Raw genomic sequence first — 16,356 nt, forward strand, 5'->3', positions numbered from 1 at the left:
CTTCCTTCCTTCCTTCCTTCCTTCCTCCATCCCTCCCTCTTCTCCCTTTTTCTTTCTTTCTTTCTTTCTTTCTTTCTTTCTTTCTTTCTTTCTTTCTTTCTTTCTTTCTTTCTTTCTTTCTTTCTTTCACGCATTCTTTTGTTTATCCATTTTTAAAGGAAACCCCAACTCTACAAGGGATTGAGGTGGAAGACCCAGACCCAGGGCATCCCGCACTCCCACTCACCTGGGAATGAGCTCTGCCCCTCCACGGAGCACCACGCTTCAAAGGTCTGCCTGTGTGGGTGCAGCTTGCGGACAAAAGCGGTCCTCCACCCCAGGCCGGATCCAGTCCCTCTTCTGCTCTCTCGGGTGCCGTCCAGCTTGCCCTCAAAGAGGAAGACACTAGTTCCCAGGGAGACAGTCTTTCCCGCTCAGCTCTCCCACCACTCTCCGAAGGAAAAAGCCGAGGGCAAGTCCCAGCTGTTATCTTGGCGAGATCCGGTACCTCTGCGCCAGCTGGTGCCTATGAGCGTGTGGCCCAAGGGCTTTATTCATCCACTCCCCAAACCTTTGCCAGGGCAAGCTCTGAGCACCTTTATCTATGTTGAAGGGGTTCACATCCCCAGGGCAGTGTCTCCGGTGACCTCACTGATGGAAGATAACAAGTCTTCTATGCCACCTTTACTGAAATGAACGTGCCTGCTCAATTAATTACTATTTTTGTGTCCAGTGTAAACACGCAAAACTGTCAATTTTTAACTGAGAATGTATTTTTATCCTCATTGTGAACCCAGTTGGGACTTCCAGAATACTGTATCCCAGTGTATCTTTCAAAATATATTTTTATTTTTATTTGTGCGTGTGTGTGTGTGTGTGTGTGTGTGTGCCTGACTGTAAGAGTACTACATGGGGGAAGGCACCAGTGGAGGCCTGAGGATCCCAGACCCCTAGGATTGGAGTTCAAGGCCATTGTGAGTTGCCGGAAATTGAACCAGGAGTCCTTAGCAAACACCCCTAACCACAGAGTCACCTCTCCAGCCCCCGTGACCTTGAGTTGGGACCTTGTGTAGCCGAGGCTGACCTGGCACTTGGTACATGAGGCTGGCTATGAGCTACCGATCCTTCTGCTCTTCCTTCCTAATTGCTGGGATTACAGGCATGGATCCTGGGAATGACCTACAGCCTTGATTCTTCACATGGCTGCCCACTCGGCACACAGTGGGGTCATTTTTCTGTAGAGCCCAGCTTCCCATAGGACATGGACGGGGACACTCCAGGTCACTTTTTCATAAACTGACTGGGATTTTGCTGGGAATTGTGCTGAGCCTGTGGATGTACACGAGAACTGACATGATGCGAGGATATGAGAAGCCCTGTCTCTAGCATGGTGTGACTCCCTTTACCAAGCATCCCTCCTTGGGTAACTAAAACAACAAATTGGGATCGATGTACTTGGATCCTTCAATTTTCTTGCTGTTTTTACCATTTCAGTGTAAAAGTTTTAAGTGTTCATTTCCCCTTCTCCCTTCCCCCACTCTCTTCCTTCCTCCTCCCCTCTCTTCCTCTTTCCTTCTTTCTTCCTTCTTTCCTTTCCTCCTCCTCTTACTCCTCTTTGTTTTGAGATAGGACTTAATTTACCAGGTAGGCCTTGAACTGGTTATATAACTGAGAATGACCCGATTACTCTTCATATATAGAGAGAGACACACAGAGATATCCTGCATATAAGAGACAACACAACATATTTGTCTTTTGAGCCTGGCTTGCTTTTCCCAGTACAATTGCAAAAGTCCAGTTCCATTAGAGCCATTCAATGGTTTCTTCTCAGGCCCTTGCTGAGTTCTGATGCTGTTGTAAAACTGTGCTCTGTACAGGCACCACCACGCTTCATGTGTCCTGAGGTCAGAGGACAAGCTTGGGTGTCAGTTTTCATCTTCCACGTTGAGACAAGGTCTCTTGTTCACCACCATGATCCCCAGGCTGGCCCCTGAACTGCTTGAGATTACGTCTGTCTTTACATGGGTCCTGGGGATCTGAATTCAAGTTCTCATATTTGAACTATTCAGTAGGCCAGTGTTCTTACCTACTGAACCCTCCTAGTCCCTGGACACCGTAGTTTGTGTGGAATTTTCAAAACACTGGTTACAGGTTTATAGGAGAAACCGCAGCACCAACTGCCATTCACTTTTCCTTTAAATTTTGTGTTCTTCTTCTTCTTAGTAGTAGTAGTGTAAGTAGCAGTAGTAGTAGTATTTTGTGTGTGTATGTGTGTGTGTGTGTTTAGCCAGCATGTATGTCTGTGCACCATATGTACAAAGTACCCACAGAGCTCATAAGAAGACGGAGGATCCTCTGGAACTGGAGTTGTAGACAGTTGTGAGCCTCTGTGTAGGTGTTGGGAATCAATCCCTGGAACTTTGGAAAGCAGCCAGTGTTCTTACCTACTGAACCCTCCTCTTGAGCCCCACAGTTTACCCCTTTGAAAGTAAGCAACTGTTGCTAAGCTGAAATTTACATGTTGCACTTTTTCTTTACTTCAAGTATACAGTTTGGTGACTTTTAGAATATGCACAGATATTTGTAACCATGATCACAATTTTTTCTTCTTTCTTTTTTTTTTTTTTTATTCTCATCTTAAACACCCTTTTATGGGGGCACTGGAGAGATGGCTCCGTGGTTAAGGACACTTTCTGCTTTTGCGAGAGGACGTTGGTTCATTTGCCAGCACCCATATGGTGGTTCCCAGCTGTCTGGAACTCCAGGTCCAAGGCACCCAGTGCCGCCTTCTGACCTCTCCAGGCATCACGAGTGCACAGGGCACACAGACACATATAAAGTAAGTCTTTAAAAAACCCAGTCCTCTACTTGTCTTCCTCTAATTCACTTGCTATTATTTGAATGTTTGGGCCCCTCCCCGTTGATTCACAGTTGAAATCTTTGGCTTCAGAGACAGGGTCTCAGTATGTAGCCCAGGCTGGCCTTGAGCTCAAAACCTCTCTGTCCTTACTATGCATGTGTTGGGATTGCAGGCGTGTCGCAGTAGCTGACCTACATTTTAAATATTTTAAAAAGCTTTTGTTTTTAATTATGTGTATGTGGGTGGGCATGTGTGTGTATGAATGGGGTATGTGTATGGGGTATGTGTGGGGTCTGTGTATGTAACTATGTGTGTGTGTGGTATGTGTGTGGGTTCTCTCTCTCTCTCTCTCTCTGTGTGTGTAGTATGTGTGTGGGTTTGTGTGTGTGGCTATGTGTGTGTTATGTGTGGGGTATGTGTATGTGTGGCATGTATGTATGTATGTGTGTGGGGGGGAGGTATGTGCATGTGCTAGGTGTAGAAGATGATTGACATCTCTGGAACTGGAGCTACAGGCAGCCACGAGCTCCCCCCCCCCCCCAGACAAGGGTGTTTGGAAATAAACTCAGTCTCTGGAGGAACAGCAAGCAGTCTTAACTGGCCAAACTAAAAATCTCTTTTATCTTAAAATTTCTTGTGAAAGGGATACTATTTGTAAAAAGAACTGGGCACATAGCCAATGCTCAGCAAGTATCAGGTACTATTGTGTATTGTCTTAACTTTGTAAATGGTTTTCTAAATTGTATTATGTGCATGTGTGTGTAGGTGCTTCTACGTATGTGCAACACACTCATGCAGGTGCCAGGAAAGACCCGAAGAGGGCAGCAGATCCCCTGGAACTGGACTTAAAGGCAGCTGCCAGCCATCCCATGTGGTTGCTGCGAACCGAACCTGGGTCCTTTGCAAGAGCAGCAGTAGTTGTTAACTGTGGAGTCATCTCTCCAGGTTTAGTTCCATGTTTTATTTTCTGTGTGTAGTGTGTGGGGATTGGTTTTCTCCGCTTACCACTAGGTCTGGGGACGGTCATCAGACTCAACAGTGAGCAACTTCATTGAATGAGGTATCTTGTGGCCCCATCATTTTATCTTCCCTGGGGTGTAGGGGCATCACCAGCATTTATTTTGCCTCAGTTCCCCCCCCCCCTTTGCATTTATAGCAGTTACCTGGGGCAGGAGAACTGGTTAACTAATGCAGCCATCCCATCCCACCTGTGTGAAAACACGGTGGCGGTGGCTCTGAACCTTGTCTTAGTGATGAGGATAATGTGCCTTACAGAGTGACATTGTCAAGTTTTGGTATGTTTTAAAACTTTCCTACAGAACTCTGTTTTCCCTGCTTAGGTCATTTAAATCCACAGCCACAGGTCCCTTCTCCACTACCCTGCTGAACATCAAGGCAAGGTCCTATCAGGCCAGTCCAGGCTGGAAGAGGGTCAGACTCTACCACCATAGGAGTTGCTCCTTCTTGTATATAGAGCCATAGTTAAGAGCACTGGCTTCTCTTCTTGAGGAGCTTGGATCAACTCCCAGTACCCACGTGGCAGCTCCCAACTACCTGGAACTCTAGTGTTCCATCAAAGGTTCTCTGGCCTCCTCAGATACTGCACAAATGTGTACACACGCGCGCGTGTACACACACACACACACACACACACCTGTGAGCGTGTTTCTGGAAGCTTTTTTTTTTTTTTAAAGATTTATTTATTATATGTAAGTACACTGTAGCTGTCTTCAGACACTCCAGAAGAGGGCATCAGATCCCATTACAGATAGTTGTGAGCCACCATGTGGTTGCTGGGAATTGAACTCAGGACCTTCGGAAGAGCAGTCAGTGATCTTAACCGCTGAGCCATCTCTCCAGCCCCTCTGGAAGCTTTTAAAGCCACATTTGGTGACCAGTTATTTCCCCTCCTTCTGAAGAGACAGGAAGAGAGGATTGATTCTAGAACCTTCCAGATGATCATGCCTGACCTATGGACTTTCATTACAGGAAAACACTGTCAGAGATTAAGGAAAGCACCCAGAGAGCCTTTCATCTGCACAAGAAAGACCTGGAGCTTCAGAGACCTGGGAGGCTGCTCAAAGACAGTGTGCAGGCTCTTCCCTTCACCTGACCCAGACGCCAAATTTGGTCCTAAGCTCTCCTTATTGAAGAGGGCTAGCTTTGATAGAGAAAATAGTCCTGTGCCATTTGGAGCTGGACTGGAATGCCAGCCCAGAAGAACGTGAAGCACTTACTGGGTATGGAGTTGGGGGCGGAGGTAAGGAAGGCTGGAGGCTGTCTTGCCCCCCCCCCAAGTTTTTCCTTGAGTCTGGGTTGCAGCCAAGGAAAACATGAGCCTAGTTCCCCCTCACTCCAGCAGAAGACAAAACCGGGGTTTTACAATTACCGTCTGGAAAAATCTTCCACCTCACATCCTCCTCCTGCAGGCCCCCAGTCCAAGGAGGGGAGGGACACTCTGTTGGCAGCAGGGACCGGGGTTCCAGGTTCTGGAAACAAGATGGGCTTCATCCCTCAAGGGGCTCACAATCTTTGGTAAAACCAGACAGACCTTGGGCGTAACGGGGGAAACTCCTGCATTGCACACTGAAATTCCATCCACGGGGAAGCTGGCTGGAGCATAGAGCCAGGCTCCAGAGGAAACAGCCAAGCCCAGGCTCCAGCCTTAGTCCTCACCTGGTGCCCTAAACCCCACACCGATCTGGCCAGCCATCAAATTTCCCCTGCCTGATCTGTGTCCTGCCCTCCAGGTCCGCCCCTACCGAAAATTCCAATCCATTTGCAAAGAAATGATTGGAGCCGGCGTTGTGTGAGATGGGAGATATTCCCCTGTCTGTGCAGTTTTTCTTATCTCTCTGCTCACTGTCCTCTCCCTGAGCCCAGATGTCCCCGCCCAGGAGACTAGATCTAGGAAAGGATGTATGACGGGTTGCTCTTCTCTGCGACCTCCTCGTCCCTCCCCACTCAGCTGCTTTTTCCTGCTCTGGCTCCCGCACCGGGCCGGGGAGCCAACTAAATCTGATGAAAATGCAATTGCCAAGTCGTTAAGGTATTTGAATTTAAAAAAAAAAATAAAAAAAACTCCTGAGAAAGAAAGTATTTGATGGCTAATAATCTCATTTCAATATAATGGGACCTTCTTCTACAGAGAGCAAGACAGGTTAAGAGATATAATTATGACTTCGCAAACTCTCTCCCAAGCGCGGGAGACACGCTGACAGGTCTGTGCTAGGCTGCGCCCGGCTTCTCTTGCTCCGAGGATAGACGCTTTGTCTGCACGGCCCGTTAAAGACACGCGGTCCCTTCTCAACCCCCAGCCCGGCCTACATTGCAATTTAACTGTCAGCCGAGTCCTCGCTCGGAGATTGAGCGCCAGGGCAGGGGGCTGGGTGACAGAAGGGGAAGCCGGACTTAGAGGGAAAGCGCCGAGGGTCTGACCGGTCAAACGCGGCTGGACCCAGAACCCTAAGGTGGAGTTTCAAATCTGATCTCACTGGGGGCTCTTTTTAAGGGCGTCTACACTGCAGGGTCCAGGAGGAGCGGCAGCTGGCTCGACTTGAGGGGCACACAGATTTATTGCCCGCGTCCAAAGTGGTGCTTTTGATCCCAAATGAATGGATTCTTTCTGGTGGGACTGCTTGGCGTCGGGCGAAGAAGGGAACCGACTTAGGAAGCTAGAGAGATCCCGGACACTGGAAGCAATGTTTACACACACACACACACACACACACACACACACACACACACACACCTCTTTTTATTACACCAGTAGAAGAGTTCCCATTTGAAGCCTAGGTAAAGAGAAGTCTCCCGGGCTTACTTTACATCTGTCCCCTTAACCAAAGTGCAAGGACCGGAATCCCTAAAGCTCAGAGCACGTATGTGCGGGGAAAGGTGCGCGTCCGCAAACGAGTGGCCCGCATGCCTGACGAGTTCTGGTTGTACTGTACAGCTCAGGAGACTACAGAAAAGTCAAGGCTTGGGACTGCCGAGGAGTCTTGAGTCTCGGCAGCCAGCGAGATGCGCCCTTTAACCTAAGGCAGGTGCAGAGACCACCAGGGAGCGAGCCCAGAAACGTGCAGGAACTCGTGTGCCTGCCTGTGCGCTCAGCATCTCGGGAAAGCACTTGGTCCGCAAATTAGACAAGGAGCTGGGGAAGGAGAAAGCCCCCGCTGGGAGACAATACTAGGACAGGTGGTCAGATACGGGCTACAGAATCTGGGGAGTGAAAGTGACCCGAAGGAGGCAGGAGCTTCGCACCCAAACTTTTCTCAAGCCATCAGCTTGGTCCACATTTCGTCGAGAAGGAATTCGAACGATGCGGGCGCACGGCAGACTCAACCTCTAGGCCTTGAGGTTCCTCAGAGCTCCAACGGTAGCCCTTAGGGGACCGAGGGCGTGGGGGATCCCACGGTGCCTCTGCCACAGACAGGCGAGATCGCTAGGCCCACGCAGCGCGGCATCTCCCGGAGTAGGTGACTCCATCCTGCCAAGATTCCAGGCTCTCAACTCTTTCCCGCAGCGTTCACGCACGTGCAGCGGCTGGCCTCTCTAGAACCAAGACAAGCGAGGGTGGCGCTGTCGCGTCCACGGTGACTTACATTTCCTTCCTCCCAGCGGAGTTCGGAGCGGCCTGGGGACATCCTCCCCCTGGTGGCCCGAGCCCTATGGTTTTGAAGATCTTGAATAAACTACCCTCAAAGCGAGCCTGGCTGCGAGCCTGGTTCATCCTTGGTTGAATTACTCTCGGTTATAAGCTAAACCTTTGCCCTGATCCGACCCATGGTGGCCAGGCTGTGCCAGGCCGAGCCTTTTTCCGTGCCTCCCCGACCTTTTGTGTCCCTCCCCATTGCGGGGGCACGTCTAGAAGCGGTCCCCAACCTTGTTAGGCTTCCTGTCACCTCCCCTTCTTTCTTTGGCGTTTAATGACCCTAGCACTTAGACCTGGTGTGCGGCCACAGCAGGAGAGTGTTGCTGATGGGAGCCAGGTGGCAGCAAGGCTGGGGGAGCCCCAGGGGTGACCCATAGTGATGGGGGTTCCCCGGGCTGAACGCGGTGGGGGAAGAGGGCAACTCTGGGCGCCTGACAGTGCTGGCCAGGGTCCGGCCCGGGTTGGGGAGCGCCGCAGAGGGCAGGCGCGTCTCCGGCGGGGTCAGGGGCGAAGGGGCAGGCGGAGGGCAGCGCGCGGGGAGCCGGCGCGGAGGCTCAGGTTACCGGGCCCAGCCCTCCCACCCGCAGCTCGCTCGCGGGGGCCGGGGCAAGCTCCGGCCGCCCCCACCCCCGCTGTTTGCATTTCTCTGGCAGGCGGCGGAGCTCGGCTTGAAAGAAATGGCCTTAGTTTGGAACGGTGTTTATTTTTCTTAACTAGTCAGTGCACACAGAAGACCCCGTGAGCCAGGCGACCGGACCAGGCCTATCCGGCGCTTGGGAAAGGGGTCAGGACAAGGGGCCAGTCCGGCGACAGGGGGGGACTGGGAATGGGCTCTGGTCCCCCCGCCCCCACCCACAGCGGCCGGGCTGGGGGAGGGGTCGTGGCTGGCATGAGGATGACTTTGTTCCTTGAAGGCAAACAGACCTTCTGCTGTGGTTGCCTTAGGTTTGACCTTGCACGAGGCCGGGCAGCCAGTGGCGAAGCCTTTGGGTTTTAACGTCCTGTTTTCTTGGATTTAAGTTCATCGTTCCCGATTGTTTAGTTCTAACACCTGGCGGACAAAGGCACCTTTGTAACTCAATTTCCTCCTGGTTCAAGGGCTCTCACAGAGTACTTGGCTCAGTGGATGCTGCAAGGGTTTAGACTAGTATTCTTAGGACAGAGCCTGGAACTTGCTGAGACGTCTAGAGATAATGGGTGGGGACTGTGGCCACGCGAGGACGGCAAGGGTGGGGCCCCCAGGAAACCTGCTTCAGATGGGAGCCTAGGACTCACCAGCTGAAGGAAAAAACTGAGGGCTGAGGAAGTGTTCTGAACGTTTTGACAGGAGATGAATAAAATGCAAATGATATTCAAAGCAAGATGCTAATGAGGTTCTATTCTTTGAGCCGCCACAGCCCTTGCAGGGTCCAAAATGACTTTAGAGCTGGAGTGAAGTCGAGGCCCCGGCAGGGTCCCGCGGTCCGAGTCTCCGGTGTGCGCGCCACGGTTGATAGTGTGGGTGTGTGAGTGTAGCTCGCGCTTCTTCCTTCTCCGGAATGTGCGGTGCGGGCTCCGGGTGTGCTCGCGCCGACTTGAAAATGAGGTCAGGGAAGGTCGTTCCACTCTGTGGCATAAATCAAAGAGGAAAGGAGAGTGAATGTGAGAGACAGTCCCTGGAGACGAGAGAGAGAGAGAGAGAGAGAGAGAGAGAGAGAGAGAGAGAGAGAGAAAACAGGGACGGAGAGAGGAAGGGAAGGAGGGAGGAAGGAAGAGAGAAGTGCAGAGCGAGTAAAGAGGGAGGGAGGGGACAAAATTTCAGTATAGACTCTGCTAGAAGCAGGGTTAAGGCTCTTCCATCCTCCGCATCCTGCCCCCATCCTTAACACACTCTCTCTCTCTCTCTCTCTCTCTCTCTCTCTCTCTGTCTCTCTCTCTTCTCTCTCTCTCTCTCTCTCTCTTCTCTCTCTCTCTCTCTCTCTCTCTCTCTCTCTCTCTGTCTCTCTCTTCAGCCCCGCCTCTTCCGTCCAGGGTCTTACTGTGTAGCCCCGGGTGTCCTGGAACTTACTATGTAAATCAGGCTAGCCTCCAACTCACAGAGACCCGCCCGCCTCTGCCCCCTCCCCCAAGTGCTGGTGCGTGGACCGCCTCTTCCCAACTTTAATCTTCCCGTCCAAACACTGTGTAAATCATGAAACTCCTGCGTTCAACTTTCTCCCTCGGAGTTTGTAAACGCCCTAGTGCGCTCTCAGCTCTGCTAGGAGTTGGGGTGGGGAAGCTACCTGAGGGGATCTCAATGAATCTTTTGGGAGGCGACCGCCCTCTGCCATCCCTCTGCCTCAAGTCCCTGTTCCCCTGTGCAAGTCAGCCTCCTCATCTCCCCCAGTAAGTTGGCTACTGTGTCTCCGGGTTCCCTCCACCTCTGCTCTCTGTGGGTCATCACAGAACGAGTCATTCCTCCAGGCGCCGGGGCGGGTGATCCCAGTGGGTGATCTCTGGAACCCCAGGCTGCTCCGGAGCTGGGGCAGACAGGAGATCTCCAAGCCACTCTTGCTCTCTGGAAGCCAGAGGAACTGTGGTTGTGAATGTAACTCCCACCCTCCTACATCTGGGAGACATACGTGCAGAAAAATGAGTGGGTGGATGAGTCACCCCTTTGGGGCAGCACCTCCGTGGTGACCTGGCTCACATGATGTCCACTGGCCACAAGAGAAGGGAAAAGACTGTACAAGGCTGGATGGCAGTGCCTTTCCCTTCCCCATCTGTGCCTGGGTCTAGCCATCTATGCCGGTATTTCCACTCCTGACAATAAATCTCAATACTGAAATTCCACACGGTCAGTACAGGCAAGTGCACCACAATACATACTGAATTAAATGGACAAAGGTCAGACACCAGTGGAATCCTTCTTAGAAGTCCACATTTGCTAGATCCTGCATTTATTCAACAGACATTTAGTAATTGTCTTTCAGATGGCTCACAATGAGAAGATAAAGTGCCGGGCCTTGGGGTACTTACACTTTCTCCAAGGGAGGAAGAAAACACAAGAACAACCCTAAGTGGTATTAGCTAGGGTAAGTTCTTGCTGTGAAAGAGGTAAAGCTTTGCTGGGAGACTGCTGGGGGCGGGGTGGGGTGGGGATGGGACAGGGTGGGGGTAGGGACTTGGATGAGCCCGCTATGAAATAAGGGATGGTCATTCAGACTTCTGGGGGAGGGGCAGCATCGTAGATGGCAGAGAGGACCTCGAATGCAGTGTCACACGTGGGAGTGTCTGACTTGGAGCCCGAGGAGTTGAGACAGAGGTCAATTGAAGGTCAGGTGGGGCCAGATGATGGTGTGGGCCCTGCTGGGAGGTCTTGGGCTGACTCAGGTTGAGGAATGATGGACTCTGATTTATATTCTTTTAAAATGACGGACAAAGACGGAGGGGATTTAACTAAGTAAGTTATCTTGGGTTTTCAGGCTTACCAGTTTCCGATTGCCCTGGTTCAGTGTGTAGAATATTGAACACCTAGGCCAGGAGATACCCTGCACTTCACACAATACATTTTGAAAAATAGTCTGGAACTGGACATCAGGTAGGGTCTCAAAATAGACCAGGCTAGTGAGGAACCCAGGATTTCTATTCTGAGGGTGGGGGTCTGATGTTTATACCCTGTAACTCCTGCCTGCCCTACCTTGGGGCTGTTCAGGGCTGTGTAGACAGGTGTGTGTGTGTGTGTGTGTGTGTGTGTGTATGTATGTGTGTGTGTGTGTTGCGAGCATGGAGCATGGGCACGCGTACACACACACACACACACACACACACACTCTCACACATACACACTACACTCACAGCATAAGGAGATGACATTCCCACTGTGCAAGCTCCAACTCCGCTGCTTTCAGAGGACTGGATGCTCCTGGCAGGTGGTCCCACACCTCCGCCTAGCGGCCACGAGGAACGCTGCACCGGGAGTTCGTACCAGATGCAGAGTGGTGCCAGGGCGGCAGGGGGCGCAGAAACAGGCTTATGGTTTCCCGCCAGGTGCCAGGTGTTGGGTATCAGAGTAACTCAAGGAGATTCAGGCTTCCGGGGTAACTTCATCCATGAAGATGCTTGGTGAAAGGGTGGGCGGGGGGGAGCTTCTACAACCTCGAAGGCAGACGAAACAACCTCCCTAAGGTTTTCTTTATTTGCAGGGTCCAGAGATCCCAGCTTGGTGTCATCGCCAGCGTAAGAGCTGGGAACCATTCTCCGTCCTCTGCTGCCTCCCAGTGGGCACGAATGACATTGTCACTGCCAGGTTCCTTCCCAGCTCCCCAAAAAAGGTGTCCTAGGAAATAGATGCAAGAGTTCTGTGACGATCTGGATACAGATCATCCTAGGACCATGTCTACCTAACACCAGGGTCGTTACCTCCAACATGCATTTTTTTTTTTAAAGATAGGTCTCACTGTGTAGCCCTGGCTGACCTGGAAATCCATATGTAGACCAAGCTGGCCTGGATTTCTGGAGAAGTCGGCCTGTTTCTTCCTTTTGAATGTCTGGCTTAAAGGGGCGTGTCCCATGTCCTACCCCAACACGTACTTCCTTACTCACCCAGCCACGGGCTATCAGGGGAGTCAAAAGGCTCTGCCAACTGATACAGAGCACCAGAGTCCTGCTTTAATAGTGGAGAACACAGACGTTTCTCAAGGCTGTTCACATATCTTCCAGAAAATAAGAATTAGTGTCCACCTAACAACCCATAACGAATGGTTCAAAGCAGCCGTCTTTCTAATTAGTCTCAAAGAAACAACCCAGCGGCCTCCACGTTCACCCGTGCACTCTATTTTTTAAAAAAGGTAAGGGTATTGATACACACACACACACACACACACACACACACACACCACAACATGCATGTGGACATTTGTGGGACAATTTGTGGGGACTCGGTGATTTTCTTCGACCAGGTGGGCCCTGGAAATTGAACTCAGGTTGTCAGTTTGGTGGCCAGCACCATTTTTTTTTTTTTCCACTCAGAAATCCGCCTGCCTCTGCCTCCCAAGTGCTGGGATTAAAGGCATGCGCCACCACCGCCTGGCTGGCCAGCACCATTTCTTACTGAGCCACCTTGCTAGCCCTCTCCTTTAAACCTTAAACCATTATAAGTTCAGAGGAATTTCAAAGACAGTGCTCAGAGGTGTACCGTCTTTGGTTCTCTTCACCCACGTGTAGACACAAATATTTTACCATCACAGAGAGGATCTTACTGCTTCTGTTTGAGACAAAGAGAGGCAGAGAAAAAGAGATGGGGTGAGGGAGGGTTAGAGAGAAAGGAAGGCTCCTGGACCTGAGCTTATGGAATGAGACCACTACACTCACTGTGTGTGTGGATGGATTTTTCCATCTCAGCTAAACCTCCCTAGAAACATCTCACAGTAAACTCATAAACCTCGGTGACTCCAAACCCAGCCACAATAGTAATGAAGACAAGCCGCAGAAGGCCAGGATTGAGTGTCTTTCTCCCAAGCTCCACATCTTAATACTTAAAAAAAAAAAAAAATCCTTTTGGTGTACGCGTTTATTTGCATGTATGCACAGGCAGTCAAGAGAACAACTAGCGGAGTCTGTTCTCCTTTTCCACCATGTGTGTGCGCTGGGAATCGAACTCAGGTCGTCAGGCTTGCTAGCAAGCACCTATACCTGTGGAGCCATCTCAAAGCCCAATTTCCACCTCTTAAGGATTCTTCCTAATGGCACAAAGCCTTCGTACATGGTCTTTTGAGAGATGTTTTAGAGCCAGAGTATAAAATTGTAAAACTTTTACATAATGTATAAAAAGAGAACTAAACTGCAAAGACCTCCTTGCATGTGTGTGCACGACACACACACACACACATAGTCTCTCTCTCTCTCTCTCTCTCTCTCTCTCTCTCTCTCTCTCTCTCTCTCCACCCTTGGTGGCCTCCTGAAGGGTGATTCTTAGACACATTTGTGAGGATCAAGCTTCACTGTCTGCTTTACAGGATTTAGAATCATCTAGAAGTCTGCACACACATGCAGAACATTTACAGAAAAGCTTAACTGAGGAAGAAAGACTCATCATGAATGTGGGTGGCGCCATCCAATGACTTGGAGGCCTGGCTTGTGATAGAGGAGAAGGAGAGCCTGAACCAGAGTCACCTCCCCAGCATCCCAACCATGATGTGATTGACAGCTGCCCATGGTGATGTGATTGACACACATTGACACGCCTCCTCACACTGATGTGATTGACAGCCACCCACAGTGATGGTGACAGCTGCCTCACATCCTTGGGGTAGTGCTTTTCCCACCATGATGGATCCTTTAAATGTGAGTCAAAGCAAACCCTCTTTCCTTTAAAAGTTACTTTCCTAGGGTATTTTGTTACAGCAATGAGAGAGGCAACTAAGACAGTGTTACCTGTTCACAAACACCCACAGTGTTTGAGTCTGCAGACACAGCACGAATCTTTTTCTTTTTGTGACAAGGTATCACTGTATAACCCTGGCTGTCCTGGAACTCCATATATAGACCAGGCTGACCTAGAACTCACAGGGAACTACCCGCCTCTGCCTCCTGAATGCTGGGATTAAAGGCCAGCGACACCACGCCTGGCTTGTCTCTTCATTTTAACAGGCATATATTATGTGTTACTTAGCAGTTTTGTTTTTCTGAAAATCAAGTATGCCTTGGTGACTTAACGTTGTGTCTGTGAGTGCACACAGACCCGCATGGCACCCTCCAATGGAGAGGAGGAGTCAGCTATCGGCTTCTTCTCCATTTGTGGCCATTTGTCTGGTTTCTCAGCATGACTACTATAAGCAAGGCCACAACAAACAGCTTCTTATGTCTGTCTCTTTGTGCACACATCATTGCTCCTTCTCCATCGTCACGAGAAGTGTAGTTGTCTGCACATAGTGGACTATGGATAATAGTTTGATAAATCTGGCTAAAGTGATTTCATAAGGATGCATGAATTTATTCTCACCAACTGCTTTTGTGACCATGAACTTTCTCACAACCCCCATGCCCACTTGGAATAGCCAACCTTTGAAATCATTATTAATTTGACGGGTACAGAATGATTGTTTCATTGTTGTATTTAATTTGCATTTGCCATTTACTGATAAAGTTGATCTTGCCCTTCACCTGTTAACTTTCTGCATACACTTCTTTGGACAGCAGCTTCTATCTGCTTCTTCTACCCAGTTGTTGCCTCTTGTCTACTGACTCCACAGTTCCCTTTGCATTTTGGATAGCATCGTAAGTAATATTATCTTTAAAATACCTTCTATGGTATCTTTGGATATATGTATGAATTGTTTTTCAGGGGACAGAGATGACGACACAGGTCAAGTGCTTGCTGTGTAAACACGAAAATCCCAGTTCAATCCCTAGCTAGGCATGGGAGCTGGAGAGATGGCTCATTGGTTAAAAGCACCGTCTGCTCTTCCAGAGGTCCTGAGTTCAATTCCCAGCAACCACAGGGTGGCTCACAACCATCTGTAATGAGATCCTGATGCCCTCTTCTGGGGTGTCTGAAGACACCGACAGTGTATTCATATACATAAAATGAATACATCTTTAAAAAGAAAAAAAAGCTAGGCATGGCGAAGTATGCTTAGACTCCTGATCTGAGGAGCTGGAGGCAGGGGCTCTCTAGGACAAGCTGCATAGCTGGGCAGAGGAATTGGTGAAGGCCAGGCTTAATCAAGAGACCCTTCCTCGCCCCTTGGAGCCCCACAGAGCTGTAGAGCCAGATGCAAGCCCGTGGTCCCCACGGGAGGCATGCACTCCTGCTGTATGCTGGGGCTGGTTACCCTCTGGCTGTGGGGACATGCCCATCTTCCTGTGTGCCTAGAACCCTGACCACAGCAACTCACTCTTCTCCTTAGGCTCATCTGTATCTCCTCAGGCCTCAGGTTAGGGGGCAGCAGGACTGCGGCCCACAGCCGAATAACCTGCTGGGTCTCTGTTACACAGCCCCTCTCTCTCCTGCTCTGTGCTCCTCTGTCCTGCCTGTCTTCCTGATCGGCCTGCATCTGGTTCTCAGTGCCCACATAGGGCAGATGAAGCAAAAGGAGAGAGGCCCTCCCACCAGGCGGCCCCTCTCCTTGAGTGAGGGGCTAAGGATGCGATGTCATCCCTGGGAGTTGGGCTTGGCTCCTCAGAGCTCCTGAGCATATCTGAGGCAGAGGCATTGAAACAGGCTCAAGGCCTTTTTTTTGGAGAAAGTGGGTGGCCTGGGAATGTTCTCTGAAGAAACAGGTAAAGGTGAGGGGAGGTTAGGAGGCCTTTCCCTCCAACTTCGTCGAGCACCCTTGGGCCCTGAGATGTCTCCGTTCTGACTCTCCTCAGACGCCTCAGGAGACATCTCGGGTTTTCTGTCACCTCTTTGCCTAGATTCTTCTCTCAGTCCCCAGGCAAGTTTGCGGAAAGGAACTGTGGTCCACTCAACTTCCCCCGCCCTTTCCTGGGCCCTGGTTTTGTCCATCTGGCCTAGAAAGACAGACAGGCTGACAGAAGGACAGACATATGTATACTGTGACAAATTCCATAGCACTCTTTGTAATACCTGACAGGCATGGAACCGGAAAGGAAGGGAGGGGAGGAGAAGGTAGACAGGAGGTTGAAATCTCACTATATCCAGGATCATGTTCCGGCAAGGACCGGGCATGGGTGACAGAAAGAAACCCAGGAGTAAAGAACAAAGATAGGGCTGGGGTAAGGGGCCTGGGATGGAAGTAACGGAGTTGGTTCAGTGGGGCAGCCTTACCCAGCCTTACCTGGCTGGACCACTGGCTTCCTTGGCCTCCTTTGCCAATACATCAGAATTACTTGCTGGAAAAAGAAGAAGAAGAAGAAGGAGGAGGAGGAGGAGGAGGAGGAGGAG

General features: G+C 50.5%; 1 protein-coding gene across 1 annotated transcript in view; it reads left to right on the forward strand.

Annotated features, from left to right (window-relative positions):
• LOC110335358 overlaps positions 1-845 on the forward strand; it is a 1,596-nt gene extending 751 nt beyond the window's left edge. The window contains exon 3 of the mRNA XM_021217439.2: positions 159-845. Coding sequence (XP_021073098.1) covers positions 159-675 — 517 coding nt within the window. The 3' untranslated portion in view covers positions 676-845. The remainder of the gene's footprint in view (positions 1-158) is intronic.
• The last annotated feature ends 15,511 nt before the right edge of the window (positions 846-16,356 follow it).

The sequence above is a fragment of the Mus pahari genome, chromosome 18, assembly GCF_900095145.1.
Source record: "Mus pahari chromosome 18, PAHARI_EIJ_v1.1, whole genome shotgun sequence".
Classification (NCBI taxonomy): domain Eukaryota; kingdom Metazoa; phylum Chordata; class Mammalia; order Rodentia; family Muridae; genus Mus; species Mus pahari.